The following is a 23291-nucleotide window of genomic DNA, read 5'->3' as shown; positions in this document are numbered from 1 at the left end:
TGTCAGGGCAGGGTGTGGAGCGTGTGTCACAAGCCAGAGGTGACAGCACAGAAACACCACTGCTTTAGGCTGCAGCTGTGGGAGCAGAGTGATAAAGGCGGCACTGGGAAGGGGCACTGCCCAGTCTGGGACTGCAGAACAGTGGGTTGAACTTAGTAGTGACAAACCTCTCCGACCATCAGCGCCCATCACACCCATCCTCTCCCCCTTGCAGCCCCCAAGGGCCTGCAGCACCTTTTTACACACACACGCTCCCCCCGCCCCAAACATAGGGACGAGAAGGCAAGAGGGGAGGTTTGTGCTCCACCCGCAGTGACAAGCTGCATCTTTCTCGACCAGAGTTCAGTGGCAATCGTACCAAGAAAACAGCAGCCGGCAGCGCTGCCGGACCAGCAGCCCTCCCGCCCGCTCCCCGTGTGCACAGCTCACCAGGAACCTTCAACCAAGGGCCTTTTAATGGAGGTTCACGGGAACACACCGCGCGCAGGTCAGTTTGCTCACACGCGGATCGGTTTCTGCATTCGTCAGCCGTTTCCAGGTTTACCTGTCCTGTGCCCTCACACCCCGCGCCTGCTGCCATGAGGCCTTGGCAAAACCACTGCTTTTACTGGTGCTACAATTAAAACTCCAGTACGGTACCCATCCAGAGCAGCATAGCGCCGTGGAACGTGGGCTCTGGGCACAGGGCAGGCCACGCTCCTGTTACTTGGCAAAGCTCCCGCCGCTGCCGTGAGCCTCCGGGTCCATGCAGGTAGCCCAGTGCTTCGGCATGCTCGGTTTTACCCCCAGAGTTCAGAGCTTCCAGCCCAGCTGCCCCACGGCTGTCTGGGTTTAGTGAGAGGCGGCAGCAGAGCTGGGAGCTCAGCTGCTGCTCCAACCCCACCAGCGCCCGGCGAGGCTCAGCACAGCACAGAGGGTTCTGGGGAAGGCAGCGGAGCGGGGGAAAGTCCAGTGTCGTGCTGGAAAGGCTTCCCAGCACCAAGACCTGAAACCAGCCGTGGCTGGAGGCAGGAGCACTTAGTCTTCAGCCAGCGGCGGCGGGACCAGGTGGAGCTGGAAGTTCTCGTTCTGGAAGACGCTGCTGGCGGCGGGGTCACCGTGGGCAGCGCTGAGCAGCCCGTGCTTTTCACCGCCGTGGCCGCGAGACAGTTCCGTCAGGAGAGCGAGCTGCAAGGCAAAACCCAGAGAGATCCACACTTGTGCACGGCACAGAAAGACAAAGTGCTCACGGGGGCTCACCTTGTTCCTGCAGCGATCAGAAAAAGCTTAACACATGTAAAGAACAGGGTATATATGGTACGTAGTGATCCTACAGAGCTCAGTGCAGGACAACAGTCCTGAACTAAACAACTTTCCAGGTGCCTTTAGGGTGTTTGAAAGTTACATAATGGAAAAACAATCCCAGAAAGAGCTGAAAGTGCCAACAACTGTAGCCAAAACAGGCAGGAGGCACAAGGAAAACACAAGGGAGAAGAGGGGGCTGCGCTGTCCTTGGGACAACACAGGGGGCTGGAGAGGGGGACCCTCTGCGATTGCGGGAGCCACGCAGTGTCTGGAGGGGAGGTGATGTGCAAAGAATCTGAGCAACCTCCCACGAGGGACGCTTTGCAGGCCCAGCCCCAGAGCCAGAGGCACTGCCATGGTTTCCCTGCCAGCAACTGCCCGGGCTCTGCCAGGCAGCAGGGCTGCCTCGCGACGTGGAACAGCCAGCTCTACGTGCAGCGAATTGCCAGCAGCAAACGAAACCCAGGAGAAAAGCCAAAGCCCACGCTGCCAGTGCTAATATCTGGCTCGACAACGTGCCTTTACCCCTCCCCGATGTAAAACCGAAAGGAAAAGAGGCGGTACGTACTCTGGAGGTGCCTCGGTTGAGTCGGCAGAGTTGGTCAAAAGCTTGGATTTGCTGAGGATCCAACAGAGACTCTGAACTTGTCTGAGAAAGAGAGAGAGAGAGAAGGTTACAAAACCAACACACAACACGCTGTCAAGTTCATATCCACAGAAATCCATCCCTGCTCGTGTCCTTGGGCCTGGAGCAGCTGGTCCGCAGCCTGTTTGGGGGGGCTTTTTTAGCCATCTTTCCTCTGGCTTGAAGCCACTGTGTGCACCTTAGTCATGGAAAAAAATAAATCCTCTTGTTGCAGAAAGGACGGAGATACCCCTGTGTCCCCAGTGACTTATTGCTGGGGTCTGTCGCTGACGGCAGACAGACTGACAGTCCTGAGTTACCTCTGGGGGAAGGAAAAAAAAAGAAAGAAAAAGGAGAGGCAGAAAAAGAGAGAGAGAAAGGGATGGGAAGACTCCCCCGCAGCCAGCTGGAAGCGCAGTGACGGGTCTCGGCGGACGAGCAGCCTCTCCGGGGCTCTTCCCCAGGCAGCAGCAGCTCCCCCAGCCCTCTCTGCTCATCTCCTAATGATCTCCCCCGGCCCCGCGCAGCCTCCCACCGGGCACAGGCTGTTACGGGGGATGATTGCTGTGCCAAGGACTATTATCTACTAATGGTATCTCTCCTCAGGTCCATTTTTCCCCCTAGTAGGATGTTACAGACTAAAAGCCAGGCGATGAGGGGTGAAAAGGCGGGGGGAGGCAAGCGGACTTGCACATCAGGGGCAGCCACGTGCCCTGAGAAACCCGAGGCGGTGTCAGCGTCTGCGGGGTCCGACACTCGGGTGCAAGGGTCAGTGTTACCCCAGCAGCGCCGGAGCCGCGGGTGAGGGCAAACAGGATTGCAAATGGCGGGAGCACAGCCTGCAACAGGAGCATCAACGCAAGGAAGGCTGCACACAAACTGCTTTAAAAGGCAGCACTTGGATATCCCAGGGAGAGACGACAGAGCATCGCAGATTCTTGTAGGTTTGTTCCATTTTATCACATGACAATGTTTCTATTTTGAATGTTTCTGCTCATAGGCCAAAGCAAAAGCATCATCAAGGAACTACAACGGGAGCCAGGGAGAGCAGCCTCCCTCATGAGCAGCAATCTGGCATCTGCTGTCTCGGGGGATCTATTTTTAAGGGAACATTCAATGTTCATTCTCAAATATTTTCCCCAAAATACCTTTCCCAAGGGCTATTAACCCCAAACGCTACAGCCCTACCAGGGGGCACTGACTGAAGTCGCGTTGACTTTAAACTCTTTGCCAACGCATCAAGCCCAACATGAAGAACTCGGATCGCTGCCTCCAAGGAGCGCGACCGTGGAATTCAGGCTGAGCCCCAGGAAGGCAGAGGTTGCTCCCAAGCTGCTCTGGAGGAGCTCGCCGTCAGCTCCTCCCAAGCGCCAGCGAGGCACAGCAAACCCCCTACACACCACACTCATGATTATCCCAAGCCTGGGGTACACCACCGCCCAGGTTTAAGGTACAGCTCGTGGCTGCCGCCCACGCGGCTGCAGTCTGCGCCCCAGCTCTGCCCCCCGGCCCCGAGCAGGGCTGGGGGCCCCCTGGGCATGGCTCCTCCCGAGCAGCCCTGCCCGGAGCGGGGGACGAGCTGCGGGCTGCAGCGGGGAGGGTCTGGGGGCGGAGGGAACAACGTTTTGCCACAGAGCACACTGTCTTCACCTTTGACTCGGTTTTTAATCACTACCCAAGGAAAAAGGGAAACCTGCTGGCATCTCTGCAATGAAAATAACTGAATTGAGCTGCCTTACACTTTCTGTGGACAAAACCCAAGCACGAACACTGTGGGGAGCTGGGCATGGCTCCACGTTGAGCGCCAGCACCAGCTTTGGGTCCCCCAGGCGACACAAGCTCCCTCCCCGCAGCAGCCCCCTGCCCTGAGCTGTGCTGTGCCCAGACCTCAGCAAAACCCTCATCTGGGAACGCCTTACCCAGACCCTCGGGTTTGTCTTCTCATGCTCTCCCACAGCACCTTAACCTGCCCCTCTCTTCTGGCAGCTCCTCCATCACACGCTCCCCTTCCTACTCAGCTCTGAGCAAAGCGCAGCCAGGGCAGAACCTGGCCCCCCATCACGTGAAGGTCGCAGAGATGGCTCAGAGCTGGCGAGTGCTCTGGGGGAAGATGCACTGAACCCACCAGGGGTTTCCTGAAGCCTGAACAGTTCTGTTACTCTCCTGAAGCCTGATCTTCCCTTTGAGATGTTCATCAAACAGTCTGAGAAGAACATCCTGAGCGCAGATTGCTTATGCTGTGCTCAAACTCATTTCTTCCTCCTCCAAGAGATTCTTTATCTTGTCAATAACTATTTGCTAATCGCCAAATCGAGGAGCCAGATGTCCATATCACCCTGCACACATGGCACAGGCTATGAACCGGAGAGCCCGTGGCAGCGAGGGTCACGTACCCACAGCTGGCGGGTTGGACAGGCGCTTCCAAGGGACACGCAGGTCATTCTCACTTGGGGAAAAAACAACAAAAAGCAAGGAAAAACTGCCCTCCACAGTCGCCGTGGCCACAGGCATTCAAGGACAAGGCAAACGCACCATAATTGGCCTCCCCTCTCCTGCTCGCTCTCCGCCGCGGACGGAACCATCAATCAGACGGTTCTCCAGGCTGATGAGCTGAAATATTGCAGGCGATTCTCTGTGTTGTCATGGAAACCACCGCTGTCAGGCCTTTCCCTTTTTTGAACCGTGTCACTGAAGGCATGTTTTCATTCCAGAGCTACGGGGAGGCTCTCAGAGTCCAGCATCAGCGGAACCCGCTCGGCTCCCTCGCTCACCCCGCTCCTGCCTCCGGTGCTGCTGCAGGGCCAGCTCGTTAGTGCCTGGATCGGGACGGAGCAGTTCGACACCTCCAAGCCGTTTCCAGCCAAATCCTTACGCCCCTTCGGAAAGGCCTCAGAGCAGACGCAGAACCCAAGAGACGCAATTTACCCCAGCGAGGAGAAGCAAGGTTCCTTTTTGGCGTACACTTCTCACAGGTCCCACCACTATAACGCTCTTCTCCGTTGCACATTTTGCTTGAGCACATTCCACCCCCCTCCGGTAGTCACCACGCAGCCCTCCTAAGCCTGCAATTATCTTTAATTTAACAGCTCCAAAAGCCATCATCAGCTAGTGCCTAAGCAAAGCAGATCATAGAGCGGCTGGGAGCAGAGGCAACAGTAACAGTCACGCCAAGAGACCCACCTAAGCGCTGCCTTGCAGAGCCCCACCTTCCACAGAAGATACTGCTGCATTAATTAGAGCATCAGAGCAGTGCATTACCCCAGGGGACTGCTCGTAACACAGGGCCAGAAGTCCTGGGGAAGGTTTCGGCATTCCTAGGAACAAAAGCAACACCCACCTCCCTCATCTACAGAGCTGAGTCCACAGGCGATGGACACCAAGTCCACCTTCTGCCATTCCTCCCCTGCAGCTGGACATTATTTCACCATGGCTCAAGTAGCCTTACAAAAACATACCTAAATTCAGTTTTTTAATCAGAGCTGAGTCAATTAATGTAAAACTAAGTAGATCATCTTCTCTTCCCCAGGATAAGGGCCTGCTGGTCTCACGATACACCCAGGGACTTGGAAAAATCAACCAGCAGAAAGCAAGGCAGGCAGCTGCTCTGACCCCAAGTCACTAGAACGACACTAACGTCACAAAACCTCAGCAAACCTCAGGACATCCCTCGTCGAACAAGAGCGTGCTGCTGCAGGCCTCTGCAGAGCGACGCACCGCTGCTACGGGACAGACGCAGCCCGGCCGATCACCGCCGAGGTGGAAACAGAGCCCGGCAAGTCACTGCGGGCAATGCGGCAAGTGGGCAAACCTTTGCTGGGAGCCAGTCCCAGAGCCAGCGCAGCTGCGCTACGGCAGCACAATGTGCTGCTGCAGGACCCAGCTCCGCAGCTTCACCAGGTACCTCTGCTAGTGCGCACGGGAGCGAAACCCCCGGCCCCGCCTGCTCCCGTTGGGAGGCAGCGGGTACCACGGGGGCGGGCAGCAGCAGGACCTGCTGTCTGCGAGTCAACGGAAGCACAGACTCCCCGAAGCCGCCGCAGAGCAGCCTTCCCTCGGCGCTGCTACAGCAGAAGCAACCCGTCACGCAGCTCTGGCCTCTGCTCTCTCCAGGAGCGCAATGGAAAGGCAGATGTCTCTCATTTCCAGCTGAACTCAAGGAGCAAACCTCCCACTCAAGGCAAGCGAGAGGACAGGCTTATCTGTGCCCTAATAGACTCGCTGCTGCTGCAAGGTGAGACACCGCAGTGACTGAGGGGAGAGGAGGAAGGGGAACTGTCTGTGTTAAATACCTAGAAACACACTGGCGTAGCTCCATCCTCCCTCTGCTAGCTGGTCTGTTTGGCAGCTCGCGCTTACACCAGGCACTGCTGGAATATTCCCCTGGACTTCTGCTGATGCCTTCAGCCAAAGGAGCAATAACGCTGTTCAGGATTAATTAGATAAACACAAGAAACACACATCCTCCCTGCACACTGTGGCCCAGCAGCTGAGCTATTTATGCCTAACAGAGCAGGCTTCGAGGGAAGCATGGCAGCACACGGCCTAAACGTTACCTACAGATGATGCACAACAGGCTTGTGCTCAGGCTGACCCCAGTTCAGCGCCTGAACCCAAGAGGACAGAAGCATCATGCATGAAGGCAAATAATTCATTTCCTGAACATGAGCTAAGAGGCTGTTACACAGCATCCCACAAGAGCCAACCACAGGAGACTCCAGATGTGCAGTGTTCTCTCAGTGGCAGGAGTTTGGGGGCAGAAAGGGAAGGTGAAGACATGTAGAAGAAGGAAGAAATCCTAACCTGGTGCAAGAAGGATTAGTGACCCCTCCTGACAGAGGGTTGTTGATAACATGACCCCAAACCTCACAGAAAACCCAATTCCTGGTCCTGGGAGCTCAGGTGCTGCCCAAGCCTGTCGATGCTCAATTCACATATAAACCAACAAAAGACACTGTTTTCATTGTGCAATGTGAGGGTAACAGGAATGGGGAGGGAGGTGGGACATGGGAACTGCAGCTTCCCATTTAAGGGATTTACATGAGACAGATGCTCATCTGCCACCCGCATTTCTGAAGTTCACCCTCTGCAGCCCCAGAGCAAAGGTTATTGGCAGGGCAGCGCTCTGACTCTGCAGCCTGTGCCAGGGCTGGAAAAGCAGCCTCTCGTAGCAGATGGAGAGCCACGCGCTTTCTTTCCTGCCTGTGCTCCAAGGCAGATCTGGAAAGACAGACTGAAAGTTTGCAATTTCCCAACGAAGACGTATGTAACGAGCTGTGCGGGTTCCTTGGAGAGCAGCGATACGACCGTCAAGGACTGTGCTGAACTACACATAACTATTGGCAACGGGGACTGATGCACTTTGTGGGAACATCAACAGGTTGCAACAGCCCAGCATCTGTCATGGGATATAAATGAGTGTGCCACAGATCCTCCTAGATACAACATGTTTGATTAAATCCTATCATAGAATCACAGACTGGTTTGGGTTGGAAGGGACCTTAAAGACCATCTAGTTCCAACCCCCCTGCCACAGGCAGGGACACCTTCCACCAGACCAGGTTGCTCCAAGCCCCATCCAACCTGGCCTTGAACACTGCCAGGGAGGGGGCAGCCACAGCTTCTCTGGGCAACCTGGGCCAGGGTCTCACCACCCTCACAGCAAAGAATTTCTTCCTCACATCTCATCTCAATCTCCCCTCTTTCAGTTTAAAACCGATCCCCCTCGTCCTGTCACTCCATGCCCTTGTAAAAAGCCCCTCTCCTGCTTTCCTGTAGCCCCTTCAGGTACTGGAAGGTGCTAGAAGGTCTCCCCGGAGCCTTCTCTTCTCCAGGCTGAACAGCCCCAGCTCTCTCAGCCTGTCTCCAGAGCAGAGGGGCTCCAGCCCTCTGATCATCTCCGTGGCCTCCTCTGGACTCGCTCCAACAGCTCCATGTCCTTCTTATGTTGGGGGCCCCAGAGCTGGACGAAGGGAGGAAAAAAAAGGGAGGAAATTTTCATCAAACCATAAGAATTCTTTGGAAGTGAGCCGTAAAGCAAAGACTACCCCCGGAACTTCTGCCATCTTTTCTCTTCCCCAGGACACACCACTTCCCCAGGTGATCATGGGAGCACACATGATTCTCACTGGTCTTTGCTTTAGGCAGTCTCAAAGTCGGCTGCGTGCTTTGTGTTAGCCTCTCACAGGTCCTAGAGCGCAAGACTTTGGGTTGTAGGCAGTGAGAAGAAACTTCTGCCAGGCTACAGACTGCTATACATGAAGGCCGGGGGTAACAATGACAATTCAGTCTGGTTTTCTCAAAAAAACACTCCAACAAAACAAAGTAACCCATGAAAAGTCCAAGAACATACTCAATTTTGATTTAAAAGTTGCTAAAGGATAATTATGTTTTTGAAATTAGTCTTTTTGAATGTGTATTTTATTTTCAGTTTTAGCTTTGGTGCCAGTCCTCCTCTAGCTGCTAGTTAAGGACTCCCACACTGGCTTTTCTTCTAGCTAAATCATTTTTATTTCCAATATATTGCAAGAAATCTTAAAACACAGATGTTCTGCTGATGAGAAGCCAACGGTACAAAGTGTCTCCAGTTCCTTCCTCACGTGGATTTCCTACGCATTGTTCAAGAAGTTAAGGAACCTACCACCAAAACCAACTCCAAAGGTAAAGGACTGGGCATTTTCTCAGTTAATGTCAATCTTGTAACTGTATAAAATGCTAATCATCTGCTTGGTGTCATTTGGGGGGAAAAAGAAAATCACGCCTGGGTACTTTCAAAGTTATAAAGCCCTTGGAAAATTTTGATACTGCTGGGAGTCAAGCTAATAACTGATGGTCACCATGACACTGAGAATAGTAAAATTGACTGTCTCCTGACTGACTGAGGTCATGTAACATCTGTCTGGCTCTAAAATAAGTACTGGTGAAAAGAAATGTCCTAAACCTTCATTCTGACCCAACAGAAAGCACGCAGACATGCTGCAGTGGGACGTTTAACATCTCAGGTAGGTTATACGCCTCAGTTAGGTGATACAGGGTGGAAGTCGGTCAAGAAGCCCCGCGCTGGATGCAGGCCGTGTTGCAAAGAGGGAGGCTGGCGGCAGGCTGCGGAGCAGAGCTCCAAGGTAGAGTGTGACAAACCAGCTTAACCGCGGATCACATTCACTGTGTGTCCTGGCCCGACTTGACAGGATTAAACTCCTGAATAAAACATATTTGCCATCTGGACAGCTCTAACAACGGTGCCCTCAGAGCCCGCACACATTCCCGAACACGGGATAACCAGAGCATGGCAGCTTAGGGGTTCATGGTGTTTTCTGCAGAGCTTACGGCCCACGAGCCATGACTGCGTTCCTCTCCCCGATCCTCAGGGTGGGCAGACTGGCAGAGTAAATGGAAACCACAAACTAGCTCACTGTGACAAGGCAAGTTAGCTTTGGACATCAACAACTAAGACTAGTTCACTTCCATATTTACAGAATCACAGAATCATCTCGGTTGGGGAAAGGACCTTTAAGAACATCGAGTCCAACCATTAACCTAACACTGCCAAGTCAACCACTAAACAATATCCTAAACAACATCCCTCAGCACCACATCTACTCGTCTTTTAAATCCCTCCAGGGATGGTGACTCCACCACTGCCCTGGGCAGCCTGTTCCAGTGCTTGATAACTCTTTCCATGAAGAAATTTTTCCTAATAACCTCCCCTGGCACAACTTGAGGCTGTTTAGGCTGAAGCCCAACTACTGTGCTTTCACCTAATGTGCCTTGGTTAACTTCAAACACCACAGTGCAAAAAGGCACTGCGAGTTTTAAATCGGATTAAAAACCCACCACAAACACACAAGCTTTGATTTCTTCTAACACTCATTTTTGGTACGCTATGAGGTAAGGAGGACAGGAAAGATGATCAGCTCAGACACAGATTACCCTTGGAAGGCAGCAAGGTGTAGGGGATAACACAGAAAGCACAAACTTTTGGTAGCAAAACGAGAGGAAAAGCCCCTTTGCCCTTCTCTTGCTCTACCCCTTCGCTGGGGCGGAACGTCCCAAGCCCTCCCCACAGCAAGGCTCCCTTTGAAGTGCTACCACCAGCTTTGGTAACAGTTCAGTGCCAGCTTGTGGCATCTCCTCCTCCCCTGATTCCAAGGTGATTGCTACAGAAGTCACGCATGCAAAGCAGGGACAGAGAAAACCCTGTCTGTTGGGCTGTCGCTTCACATAGAAATCTCAGCGACGTGGCAAAACTCAAACTGACAGTCTTTGTTTCAACAGAGTAGAACTGGTACTACGAAATGCACTCCAGATGCTCAGTGGCATTTCTCAGGATGAATCTATTCCTAATTCAAAGCTTGCGAAGAAAAGAAATACCTAAACTGAACATTTCACTATGGGGAAAAAAACAAACACATTAGGTTTTGCCAAGAGAAGCCTTCAGGATCTTCAACGTGGTTGCAAAGACAGACCCTCCCCACCCATCTATGTGTAAGATGTCCCCGAAGGCTCGGAGCTGGCTCTCGGGGGGAAGCACAGCTGTGTTAGTGTGACCTCCCTCCGGGACCTCCTGGTCCTTGTTTTGCAGAACCACCAGCTGTGGAAGCAAGAGCAGCGTGACCAGCACAGACCTCGGGGTCTGCCCGGTGTCAGCAGAGCTGGGAGGGAACATGGAGGAGCCCTTCAGCAGAGAACTGCGCCACCAAAAGGCTGAACCAACCTTGGGACAAACAAATAAATCCGCTCTGTGCCTGTTCCGTAACTCAGACCTGGCCACACGAATCATTACCTCGCAGGGTTAATTAACACCACAATCATTAAGCAAACAAACCTCCTGGAGAAACTAGAGATTTTACACTCTTTGGCCAAGTCTAAATATATTCAGCTTTTTAAAGCTCTGACCGTGCAACAGTTTAATCACATGAGAGTACAACAGTTAAATATTATAATTTAAATATATGAGGAACACGACAAACTTGGAGAGGATCTGGGACATCAGGAGGAGGAGGTGGGGGGCTGGAAGCAGCGCTGGGGCTCCGAGGAGCCGGAGCCAAGCTGTGCTGGGCCGGCTGTGCGAGCAGGAAGCGATGGGCTGCCCTGCCAAGAGCACATGACTGAGATAGCCGGGAAGCATCTCAGATGGTCTGGCAGGGACATTTTTGAGCTAGCACTAGATGATCTGTGCTGTAACCCTTTTGCTTCCCCATCCAGTCTCTGCATGCCTCCCTCTAAGCCCTGAATCATTGAACCACAGAATCGTTTGGGCTGGAAAGGACCTTTAAGACCATCAAGTCCAACCATTAACCCAGCACTGCCAAGCCCACCACTAACCCATGTCCCTCAGCACCACATCTACATGGCTTTTAAATCCCTCCAGGGATGGGTACTCCACCAGTGCCCTGGGCAGCCTGTTCCAGTGCTTTACAACCCTTTCGGGGAAGAAATTTTCCCTGATATCCAATCTAAACCTCCCGTGGCACAACTTGAGACCATTTCCTCTCATCCTGTCACATGTTACCTGGGAGAAGAGACTGACCCCCACCTCACTACACCCTCCTTTCAGGCAGTTGTAGAGAGCGATAAGGTCTCCCCTCAGCCTCCTTTTCTCCAGGCTACACACCCCCAGGTCCTTCGGCCGCTCCTCATAAGGAAGATGCTTCTGTCCTCTAATCATCCAGCAGATCAAGACTCCCACCCAACCTGGTGTCATCTGTGAACTGGCTGAGGGTGCGCTCGATCCCCTCGTCCAGACCATTCATAAAGACATTGAACAGAACTGGCCCCAACACTGAGCCCTGGGGAACACCACTGGTGACTGGCCACCAGCTGGATTGAACTCCATTCCCCACAGCTCTTTGGGCCCGGCCATCCAGCCAGTTTTGTACCCAGCGAAGCGTACGCCCATCCAAGCCACGAGCAGCCAGTTTCTCCCGGAGATGCTGTGGGAGACTGAGTCCCAGCCAGCCCCTCACTTGCACAGACGGAGCAGTTACCTAAAGGGAAGCATCTTCCCCTCCCTGCCCCGATCACTCCCAAGGCATGTGGAGCATTTTCTGCTTCATCCTGCTCCGGGCTATGCCCAGACTGGTATTAAAGGGGAGACGCAGGGTTCTCTGACCAACTAGCCCAGGAGAAATCCAGTGATACCAAGTTGTAAGGCACTGCTATAAAATCTCAGGCACTTTAATGATCAATGTAGTTTTAGTCCTTCATTTTGTCTTTAGCTTTTTAAGTTACACCTGGTCCGTCACCCCCATTTGCACCCTGCCTTGGGAGCAGAGGTGTAGTGGGCAGAGCACGGGGCTGCCTAACTTTGGAGCCAGTATCCGTACGTCACCGTAGCGGGACGGTACACAAAGTGACAAGCATTTGTAAGCAGACTGTTTGGACCACAGTCCATTTACCATCTCCTGGGAAAGCTTTTCTTTCTGTCACCGTGTAAGAAACTAACACAATCTGACGGCACAGATCGCATCGCGCTCCATACGTTCCGCAGAGATGAGTTCCCCCAAGCTTCCCTCCGAGCAGGAAGCTGCTGTTTTGGTTAATACAGAAGCTGATGGGAGTTGACTAATGCTGTTAGCTATCTTTTGATCAGAACTGATTTGGCAGAAATTGAAATCATCTGCTAGAGGAAAACTGAAGTACTACTATAAAAACGTCCTCCACGATTGAATTACTTTGGTTTCAGAAGCGGAAGGCGGCTGCTTTGCAGGCATCTGCGCGGGGACAAATGCACAAATGAGGCATTTAGGAACAAACCCTCATCAGTGACCACCTTTGCTGGAACACGGGGCAGCGGAGTTCGGCTCCCCTAAAAGACAATATCCCTAAAAGACACCCCAAGCAGCTACCTGCCATTCTGGCTTACAGTCCACAGTACCGCGCCAGGGAAAAGACAGCAGCGTGGACTTCTGTTTGAGTTGTGGACGGTGAAACTTCTTGCACGGAAATACTGACAATAAATACACAACAATTAGCTGTTCTCTCACCCAAATCCAGCTGCATTGGTCTTGCTTACACACAAGCTTCTTAAAACACAGTGCAAGCACTTAGCGAGTCAAATCAACTCCAGATCTTCTACCCAGAACCAGGCTATCCATTAGGATGGTGGAACGGAGGCTCCACGATCCAGGCACAAGGAACATGCCAGCTTTTAATACAAGTTTTATACAACACACACCTAAAAATAGTTTTCAAAGGAACCGTCCGCAGTGGCCCGTGCCAGGCTCTCACAAACAAGACAAAGCAGTGGGTGCATCTAGCAGGCGATGAGCTGCAAGCACCCAGCTTCCCCTCACGCTGGCTAGCAGCTCCCAGACCTGGATGAACACATTTCCCCTCCTTCCACAGCTCTGTATACCCACGCCAAAACAAAATGACACTGATAAACGTGACTCGTTCGCTGCAGATACTGTTTGGCAGTTACTGATCACGGGCTTGTCTGGAAGCAAAGACAGATGTGAGAACAAGTGATGAAGTTCGAGCGCTGCTTGAGGTTTACTTGCAGAGAACCCGCCTCACCAACCTTACCTGCGCCAAGGATGCTCCACTCCGTTTTTTGAGCTCTGAGAAGCTCTCGCTCAGTTTTCCTCCCTTGTTACTCGAGTTGCATTTATAGCACATCCACCTCATGAGGCCTTTGGTGACCGTCCCACACTCTTTACTCAGCAGGCACAGCGAATGGTACAAGTGGCCACAGCTGGAACGAGAAGAGAACTCTGCTAGGAGCTTGGAAGCCGGGTAACGCAGCCGGACGGCTCTGCGCCTTGCAGGGGAGATCCCTGCTCCATGGCAAACAAGGCTGCTCGTCTGCAAATACACATCAGCAGGGCACACCCTCCCTTCGTACCCCCACACCCTCCCGTAGTACATCTAGACTTGCACAAATAACAGCAGATGCCCACTTGCAGATACAGTTACAGATCATAATATTAAGGTATAACGATCTTGGCTTATTTTACAGCCACTGAAGTCACAGACAGGAAAATCAGGGCTGCCAACAGAGCACCTCGTGAGGGCCGTGATAGATCTGAGATGTACAAATATAGGCAAATAAAGCCAGGGTGCTGCAATTGCACAGACTGCATCGCTGGGCGAGATGACAGATACACTGACAGCTTCCTGAACAGCTCGCACTGAACTGTAAGGCAATTTGCAGCTGAGAGCGAGCTGGCTGCATGCAAAGAAGGCTGGCTCTGATCAGCCAGCCCATTCACAGTGCAAGGGAGCAGGGACACGTCCCCAGGAATACATATGATTACTTGTGTAAGTCAGAGACCAGCAGCACTCTCTTTTTCTTTCTTTTCTTTCAAAACTACTAACATAATCACAGCTGTGACTCTTAACTTTACCTGAAAACAATGATTTCATCAGCAGTTTCTTGCCTCCTTTTGTACTGCTGTAGACAAATGCAGCAGTAATCCTGCTTTGGGGTAAGCCCTCTAGTGACAGAAGCTCTTAGGTTACACAGGGACCAGTGGAGATCATGGTTTAAAAGATTTGTGGTTGTCTCTAGAAGGGTCTGTGTGGAAGACAATACACAGAATAACCAGGTCATTTTGTCATCTCCAGGCTGCACAAACTCCATCCTGATCAACTCTTCACAACAAGCAGCTTAGCAGATTACTAAGAGCAAAACCAACCCAACAAAATTGCTTCTCTTTATCATGTTTTCTAGCCACTGCCCTCAAAATACTTACCCTTTTATCACATGTTAATGGAGGCAATACCTTTCCCCTCTTAAATAGATTAGTGCTTTATTGATTTTTGTCAAAGAGCATTAAAAGAGACATGGTAGGCTCCTTTTGTCATCTTCCATACCAGACCCTCCTATTTTTCCTCCCCCCTCCTCTATCTGGTAAACTACTGCTTACATCCTCCATTTTAGTAGAAGTGTGCTGATAAAAATCAAAGCCCAAATGCACCATCACAATTAAAATACAAAGGAAAAAAAAAAAAAGCTGAACTACTCATCTGCTAGTTCTTCCCAGCTGAGATGTCCATTCCTGAAGAGCCAAAAGCAAAATCCCCATAGTTTTTAGCAGTTAGTGCTTCTTTCAGTAACGGCAGGTATGAGGCACAGGTGCTCTGGTCTGTGAGCTATCGATGCTCTGTAGCAGCAACTCACAAAAGGCTGCAGAGGTTGCACCAGTGGTTCACATCTGGCCCAGTCCAGATGTGACACGCAGCCTGTACCAGACGACTGCCAGGCAATGACATGCGCTGCTCAGAGCAGACCCTTCCCAAGAACCCAAAGAGAGATAATGGCTCTTCATGTTCAGCCGTCTCCAGTAAAGCTGTTTCCCATTTATTTTTAAACTGGATGCTGAGCAGTAGCTAGGGCAGTAGTGCCATAGGCAGAACGAGGGAGGGTGAGTTTGGAGGAAGGCTAGTCGTGCTGTTCTGGGGAAAAGGAGTTTCAGAGAACTGTTGAAGTTCGGAGACTGCCCAGGATTTGAGACTGGACAGAGAAAGGCAGGAGGGAGATAAAGGGGAGGTCTCACCAGGTGACAAAGGAAGCGCAGCCTTACCATCGGGAGGTGCCAAAACAGCCTAATTTAAAAAGCTCTTATTTAAAACCGCGTAAAAAGACAAAACATGTTGTTTTTGTGCCTTTGAATCCCTAACTGCAGGATGAGCTGGAGACAAAGCAGATGTTTATCCTTCCAGTACATTTAACATAGAACTGAACTACAGAGGTGTTCACCATGTACCTGTCAGTCCAGTCACTTGCAATCGCTCTATGAGCAATGCAAACTCATTCCCCTTCCCCAGTCACACAAACATAAATCCCTTCCATGTCCATTTGCTTTGCCCTGCAGAGAAAAATGGCAAATGAGAGCAGCAGGCTAGAGAGCTAAAAGTAATCCCTGTATACAGCAGTGGAGAGGACAGAAATGCATGCACTTACTTGTTCGTAGTTAAAAGTGTCCAGCATCCCCAGGACAAGTCCTTGAATTTCTCCAAGTTTCCCTTTTCCATAAACTGGATCCTGTGTGAAGAAATGAAAAGCTGCAGTTGAATCACAGGATATGACCACTCTGGCTTTTTTTTTTCCCCTCCAGATTAGCATCTCAAACTGAAGTTATGACTCCAGATTTAAAGGTTCTGTGCAAGCTCAAGGACAGCAGAATAATCCTAGGTATTGATGGGACAACTGGTAATTAGCAAAACTGAGTAGGTGACAACATCAATACCAATTACTGCACTTGGGTCAAAAGACTTCAGACATGACCCTGGAAACTTCCTCCAGGAGATGCACGAGCTGACTGGAGAATGCATTGGAGGAACATCAAAGAAACAGCAGAAAACACCCTGCAGTAACACAGGGGGTATCGGCTCCGTCTGTGCTGCCGCTTGACACCGCCTGCTCCAGGTGTCTGCTGGCCAGCGAGCTCCCGCGCTGCCTGAGGGGCTCCGGGCTCCACGTGCCAGCGCAGCCTTGCCTGGGGCAGAGGGTAATTTGCCCCCGAGTCTCTGTGTGCCCACAGGTCACCCCCAAGCTCGTTCAGCACCCCCTGACCGCAGGCTGAAAGAGCACAGACCCGGTGGGCTGTGCAGCTGCACAGCAGCGTGCAGGAATCCTGGGCAGTCCTGGTCCCACATCCCAGGTGACAGAACATCATCCAGGGAACAGGGGCCTGGGGCTCTTCTGTTGCTGCAGGGATGATTTCCATGTGCCCTGAGCAGCTTTATTTCCATGTCCCAGCAGCACAAGTGAAGGGTTTATTCCCAATTTCGGTGACATTTTAAGTCACTGCCCTGCTGCATCTCTATTCAATATCAGGAAAAATTTCTTCACGGAAAGGGTTATCAAGCACTGGCACAGGCTGCCCAGGGCAGTGGTGGAGTCCCCATCCCTGGAGGGATTTAAAAGCCGTGTAGATGTGGTGCTGAGGGACATGGGTTAGTGGTGGGTGGGCTTGGCAGTGCTGGGTTAACGGGTGGACTTGATGATCTTAAAGATCCTTTCCAACCAAAACGATTCTATGATCAAGCACCTTCCTTAGGCCTGCTCCAAACCAAACATCCCGTTCTCCACAGCCACCCCAGCACCCTCTGAAGCATTGCTCAGGGCAGGACAGGAACCCTGGTCTAGGATGCATCTCCCTGTTCCGGGGCGAGCTGAGCAAGGAGCCCTCTGGGAGCTGCTCTCCATGAGAGCACACAGCCTCTCAAACAGGCAGAGATGGGCAAAGCACTGGAAGAGGAGAGAGGCATCCGCAATGCCCTTCCCTCCTGCTGGGCCCTGTTGCAGGCTCCTGCTCATGGGCGCACAGGACCACGCCAGGAAATACCTCTGCCCAACACCCAGCTTGGTCAGAGTTTGTCAACAGCTCCCAGTGGCCCCAGGTGCCAGCAGCCACCAGCACCAGTGTCTCCTGGGCAGAACTGACCCTGAAATCTCTCTCCATGCAGTTGCAGAGGTGCCCTGTCTCCTACCAACATGCAACACGGCACCACTTCCAACACGCATGTGCCAGGAACACAACTTCCTCCTGCTTGTCTTTGTGGCAGCAGCAAGATCAGACTAGAAGGCAACACAGTGATATTTCACTGAAGAAGATGCCCTGCAAGATGTTGGTTAACCAGCTGGGATCCAGCCAGTCTTTGTGTAACATAAACGGGAAGGCAAGGAAGAGGAGTCGACAAAGATGACTGAAGTAGCATGAAAACTACACTGCAAGATACCCAGAGAGATCACCAAAACAGCTGTGGAAACACACCCGGGCAATTTTTGACCACCACTCTTCAGAGGAACTGTGACAGGCAGAAACGCCAATGTTCAAGCCTAAATAAAACCAGCACTGAGTGACACCACTTGAGCCAAAACCGGCTGTAGATTTGGAACATACAGAAGAGCTCGACATGCCACAGAGGCTACTCTTTTACTAGGTGAACAGTACAGCCTCAAACAACGCTACGGTTTCTTTCCACGTGCATAATTTAAAAGCAACAGCATAGAAAGCACACTACACTGAGTCACCACATGAATTATGGAGGGCAACAGGGAACTCGGGACTTCCAACGCAGCACGTACGTGATCCATAACATAGAGCAAGTTATTTTTGTATCCACCAAATAAAGGACTCAAGTGTATGGCCAAGGACACTCAAACAGGTGACTCACAAACTGTACAGATGAAAACATTTATATATAGTAACTCAAACTTTCCAAGCTGTAAGTAAAGACTTTCAAAGCAACTTGTTTCTTGTCTTGGTAGAGATAGAGGAGGAAGAGGAGATATGAAAAGAGAGGAATAAAAAAGCGACCTACAGCTTTGCAGAGGAGGAACATGAGTCTGAGTTGCTCAGTTTTTCCCAAGTCACGTTTGATGATTTTTAAAAAAATGGCAGGTGGGAAGAGAATGGACTTTTCTGCAAAGAGGAGCCATGTGGTGTAGCAAAGCCTTCTACCAAGCCTGGCAGACAAGTGCAAGGGGTGACGTTCCTGCACGTTTCCTGTCAGCAGCCACTGAAGACAGTGCCTCAAGGCCTGGCCTGCAGCTGCCTACCTGCCTTGAACGTGAGATCCAGAGCTGTAATTTCATGTTTCCAGCAAGTTATAATGCTTTCTTCCAATTCACTTACTTTTATGGAGGAATATGTTTCATTAATTCCACCTTATAAAATTTGTCTCCATTTGGAATTCACGCACGCTCCAAACAGACTGTACGGGGTGGCACGTTAACAACAAAGTCGCACCAAGCCAGGAAGAGATCACAGCTACAGCTTCCAGGTTGGTGTTTCCCTGGGGACGTGGCAGCGCCCAGCACCGTGAGCCAAAGCCAGTCTCACTGCCCAGTGCCACACCAACAAACAGACGAGGAAGAGCTGGCAGGTATCCAGACAAAGCCAAGGTGCTCACGCAGCCTTTCAGCCGCTTCCATCTCCTCCATTTCCAATTTCTTCCCAGCTCCAGGAAACAGCACGTTCTTTGCTAACAGCACGCACAGAACTGTGCTAATAAATGCACTATGAACTCAGAAAATGCATTCACTTGTCCCATCTGCAAGGGGACAGAGCAACTATTGTATGTAAAACTAACCCCAGCATTGACCTTCAGGACTAGAAAGGAAAAAAAACCCACACAAAACAGGCAGGCCCCTAAGCAGGGACAGAAAAAAAATCAAGCAAAGGCTTTTTGGACCTTTCTGCTTCCATTCTGTAACAGATTTCAGAGATTCCTTCCTTCCCTCCCCACTTAGGGGTTTCGACAGGTAGATTTTAAATTTCTGCATTCTCCAGTTCTCCATTTTGTAGCAGGCATCAGCTGCATCTACTTATAAAACATTCATGAAGGATTACAGCTTTGTAAGGGAATTAACACTCAACCTTTCAGCCCTCTCCAGACAGCATTCACATCCTTAACGACATGGAATTTTTCTTAAATGCTCCAGAGGATTCCTCTAGCATCTCTCCTAATATGGTTATTTCAGACTTCCTATTTAATAAATAACTTTATAACATTATTAAGGATGAGCAAGAACATAAATATATCATTATTTCATATGACCCCAATGACATAAAGTCGAGTCAATATGCTGTAACAGGCAGATGCCAGGAGCACACCTATTTTCTGTGAAAGCTGTGGAGTCTGGTCACAGCCCTCTGCAAGGTGCCCTTTAGCAAAGCATTTCGGTTGCAAAGTTAACATTTGCATAAGTATAATCTATAAGCAGTTAAGCCCAGAAGAGGAAGAAAAACAGTCCACTAAAACTGGAATACTCTAATTCCTTTTCAGGCAAGATAATCTACCTCAGTTTATTGATATCATCCACCTTGTAAAAATCCCCCAGCTGCATCTCTGCTCTACCACCAAGACTTGACCTCTGTTGGAACAGCTTTTGAGGGCGTTTTCAGACAAGCACCGCTTATAATTCTGGGTTTCACAAAAATACGTGGAGGGCTTGGGAAAGGCTGTATGTTTTCCAGGGCCCAGAAGAGCTGGTTTAAGAATTTACTTATGGTCACGGTTAAAAGTGGCACGTGAATAACATGAGGTGCTACATACTGCTCAGAGCCAAGATGGAACGGTTTGGCATCAGGGTTTAGAATCTTACATGGCCTCCAAGAGCAAAGACACAGCTTTGGGAACCCCAGAGATGCAGGGAGGGTCTGACACCCTCTCTACCACCCACAGATGATCCAGGTCAGATCACTCAGTCCCATACATCTTAGGTGTTTGCAAAGACGTGAGTGCGAGTGAGTGAATGAAATCTATAAAAGAATGAGTGTTAAGAGGCAAAGTCAACTTATTTATTATTTAGGTAAATAAATACCACCTTCCATAGGAACTTCTAATGAGTTTTACGACACTATTTTCCCTACAACTCTTTCTGAGCTACAAGGTACCAATTACTACTCCTATTTTATGAAGTTCTGATACTATGTCCTTTACCTGGAATTCAGCCCTTCTCTCTGAATGCATTTTAAGAAACCATCATCTCTCCCCCTTTGTTTGCTCTAGTTGCACAAAAACATCTGCCTTTTTAAATCTCTCTTTTGTCAGACTGAATTTGTAAGGCTGACCAGAGAAATGGAATGAGCAGGAGCAATTTCCCCCTGCCTCCAAACCCAGTGACCAGAGTTGCACACACTGCTTTAAATAATGCCTTGCACATTTCTGTCCCTAGGAAAAGTACTTCACCTGAGGCACCATCAGCATCCCATTATCCTTGCACTAGTGCCATCACACCATCCACTTCACCACACAGCTAATACACTTCCCTCATCTGTTGCCTCCAGGACATGAACGCCAGCCTCTAGAAAAGGGTTTTTCTATTTCTGCTCCAAGAGCCACTCTGCAAGAACAGCAATGGGATGAAATATTTGAAGATCACAAATAAGAATTTCTGTTCATCCCAAGGGAGAACAGGATCTTCCTCCCCACCATAACACCTCCCGGCTGTCTTAGCTTCACAGTGGTCACTGGTTTGCCTCTTACCCATTCCGGGGACTCCAAACACAACCCATGAAAGCCTCTCTGTCAACCACCCCACTTATTCATTCACAGCTTCATTTCCTGCCTGCATTAAACATCAAACAAACCCCAATAGGAAACTGTATCTAACACCCCGTGAAAACTAGGCAAAATAAGTTATTGAAGACCTATTAAGTTTGCTCGACACTTTCTGCCTTTGATAAAACCACATTTCATTTGATCACACTTTCTAGCCACTCTTTTACAACATCTTTCACTGTCTTTAATTATGATTTTTCCCCAAATCCAAGATTGTGCATAATATTAAGATCAAACGAACAGGTTGCTAGAGGTGTGTGTTCACCCTGTGAAGCCTGTAAGCCCTTTTCCACATTTTCTTCTCTCATCTGGAACAGAAACCCTGCAGAGTAATTCAACACTTTCTCAACCCTTCAATCATTCCACTCCACAACGCAGACGATTTCTCTAATTCATTTTCTGCATCTCTCAAAGTTTGCTATTAAATCCCAACCTCATCTTTTGTCTGTCTTGCAAGTTAACACATCATATCCGCTTGGCATCACTCAACCCAAGAGCCCATTTTAAAATCAGCTCTTCTATAAGACATTTGCTGCTTGCTAACAAACATCTCTCAAATAACACAGTCAATCCAAATGGCCCAGCCATGATCCCTTTCTCCAACGCCTACAAACTTTGCTGGAGTGTTTTCACAACTGTCCATCCCTGAGCCTTAGCTAAATGGATTTCAACACATTTAGTTCCAAGTTTTGAGAAATTTATAGTGGCTTTGCCCCTAAAACTGTGAAGTTTCAGTTCAAAGTGATAGCAGCCTTTGAGATAATATTTTATTTGGTTTGCAGAAATTACCTCAATTATCTTCTAACAGGTATATGTGCTCCCACATGTCTCCTCAGACCATCAAGTCTCCCGGGTCATTCTATCAGCTTTTCCAACTTACATCTCACCAACTGAACTTCTACTGAAATACTCTGAACCAGACAATTAGCTAATCTGATCTTTAACGACCTGGAAATTGGCACAGCTTGGTAAAAGCTGCTTCTCTTCAGAAACTCACCTGTAGAATCCTCTGCAGGATTGACGGAAGAGCGATAAACGCAGCCATGTTGTTCAGCACTTGCATTGTCAAACTCTTCAAAGCTGAAAGATCAAACACAAAAGCCACCAGCAGTTCATTAGGATTCAAGGAGTAAAGAGAGAGCAACCCCACAGATTAAGAGTTTTATTTCAGTTCATGTTTTCTAGCTTGAAAACAGCTTTTATATTTTTTCTTCTACTTGTTTTGCACTAAAGCACACACAGCTTTTCGTATCAGAAAGTATATTCAAAAGTTTTTGACATCACAAGGCCTCCCCGTTCCCCTCCCACACCCTACCTACTGTAAACGCTCACATTTTGAGACTTACTTTGTAGCACTGACATTCACTTTTCCTACTGCCACCAAAACCCAGTTTGGATGCCTTGTGCGTGTTACAGTCCCACAGACTCTAAAACTTCCTAGCACTAACCTCGGCATGAAACTTGTTCTTAGATCCCCAGTTCCCCAAAGTAAGAGCCAATATTCAGATATGCACAGACCCAGGAATTCAGCTGCTTTGTGGGGATAATGAGCTAGTTAGAGCAGCTGGGGCAGTAGGCACATTAGGAATGAAAACAAAATAGTTATGCAGGAGCCACACGTATTATCCTCTTATTTCTGGTATCACTTCAGATGATTACTGTTCTGGAGGCATTAGCTCCCAAAAATAATCTAGGGGACATTCTGAATTTAGAGGAAAAGATCGAGGGAAGAGGGGTGACTTATTTTTGGGTTATCTCTGCCAGACTATCCCCAGGAGTCCAGATACAGCTAACAGTCACTGGAAGGAAATAAACAGAGCTCCCTCCCAGCACAATAACCACCACGCTTGCTTGTAATATGCATTGATCCTTAACCACCCACAACTACAATCCCTGTGGAGCACAGGGCTGGAATGGACCAAAAGGCATTATTCTGTCCCAAGAGCACAGTACCTAAGCCCCTTTTTAACTAGTCTTAAGGCTCCCACAAAGGGAGGCTTTTCAAGACGTGCTGCCGGCACCCACAACAGATTCAGGACACTAGAACGGCGATACAGGATTTAGCTGGTGTATCCAAGTTTTACCGATTTCATACGCAATAGACGGGTGCAGGGATAAGCGTACAAAACCGGGAGGGATGGGAGGTGTCAGAAGTTCCCCAAGTGCAGACTGCAACCTCCTTACAACGTAGAACGCCTCTGTACACGCTGTGCACCTTGGCTTTTTCAAAGAGACCATCCTCAATGGAACCAGCTTATTAGTGGAGGCTACGGTAGTGTCCCTCTTCCGCTCAGGACTGAAAGAAAAAAGGGTCTGACTGACAGCTGCAGCCTACCAAAGGCCCAGCTGAGCTCAGTCCTACAGCTGC

General features: G+C 50.0%; 1 protein-coding gene across 2 annotated transcripts in view; it reads right to left on the bottom strand.

Moving 5' to 3' along the window:
• Positions 1 to 437: 437 nt before the first annotated feature.
• The window catches only part of VPS8 (VPS8 subunit of CORVET complex), a 74429-nt gene continuing 51575 nt past the window's right edge, over positions 438 to 23291 (bottom strand). For both annotated transcript variants that reach the window (XM_068421110.1, XM_068421111.1), the window contains exons 40-45: positions 21921 to 22003; positions 15813 to 15893; positions 14254 to 14423; positions 13433 to 13601; positions 1853 to 1933; positions 438 to 1167 (exon numbers count right to left, since the gene is read on the bottom strand). In XM_068421110.1, the coding sequence (XP_068277211.1) occupies positions 1018 to 1167; positions 1853 to 1933; positions 13433 to 13601; positions 14254 to 14423; positions 15813 to 15893; positions 21921 to 22003 (734 nt within the window). In that variant the 3' untranslated portion in view covers positions 438 to 1017. The remainder of the gene's footprint in view (positions 1168 to 1852; positions 1934 to 13432; positions 13602 to 14253; positions 14424 to 15812; positions 15894 to 21920; positions 22004 to 23291) is intronic.

The sequence above is a fragment of the Nyctibius grandis genome, chromosome 32, assembly GCF_013368605.1.
Source record: "Nyctibius grandis isolate bNycGra1 chromosome 32, bNycGra1.pri, whole genome shotgun sequence".
NCBI lineage: Eukaryota > Metazoa > Chordata > Aves > Nyctibiiformes > Nyctibiidae > Nyctibius > Nyctibius grandis.
The sequence above is the reverse complement of the archived record's forward strand: the minus strand, read 5'-3'. Positions and strand labels throughout refer to the sequence as shown.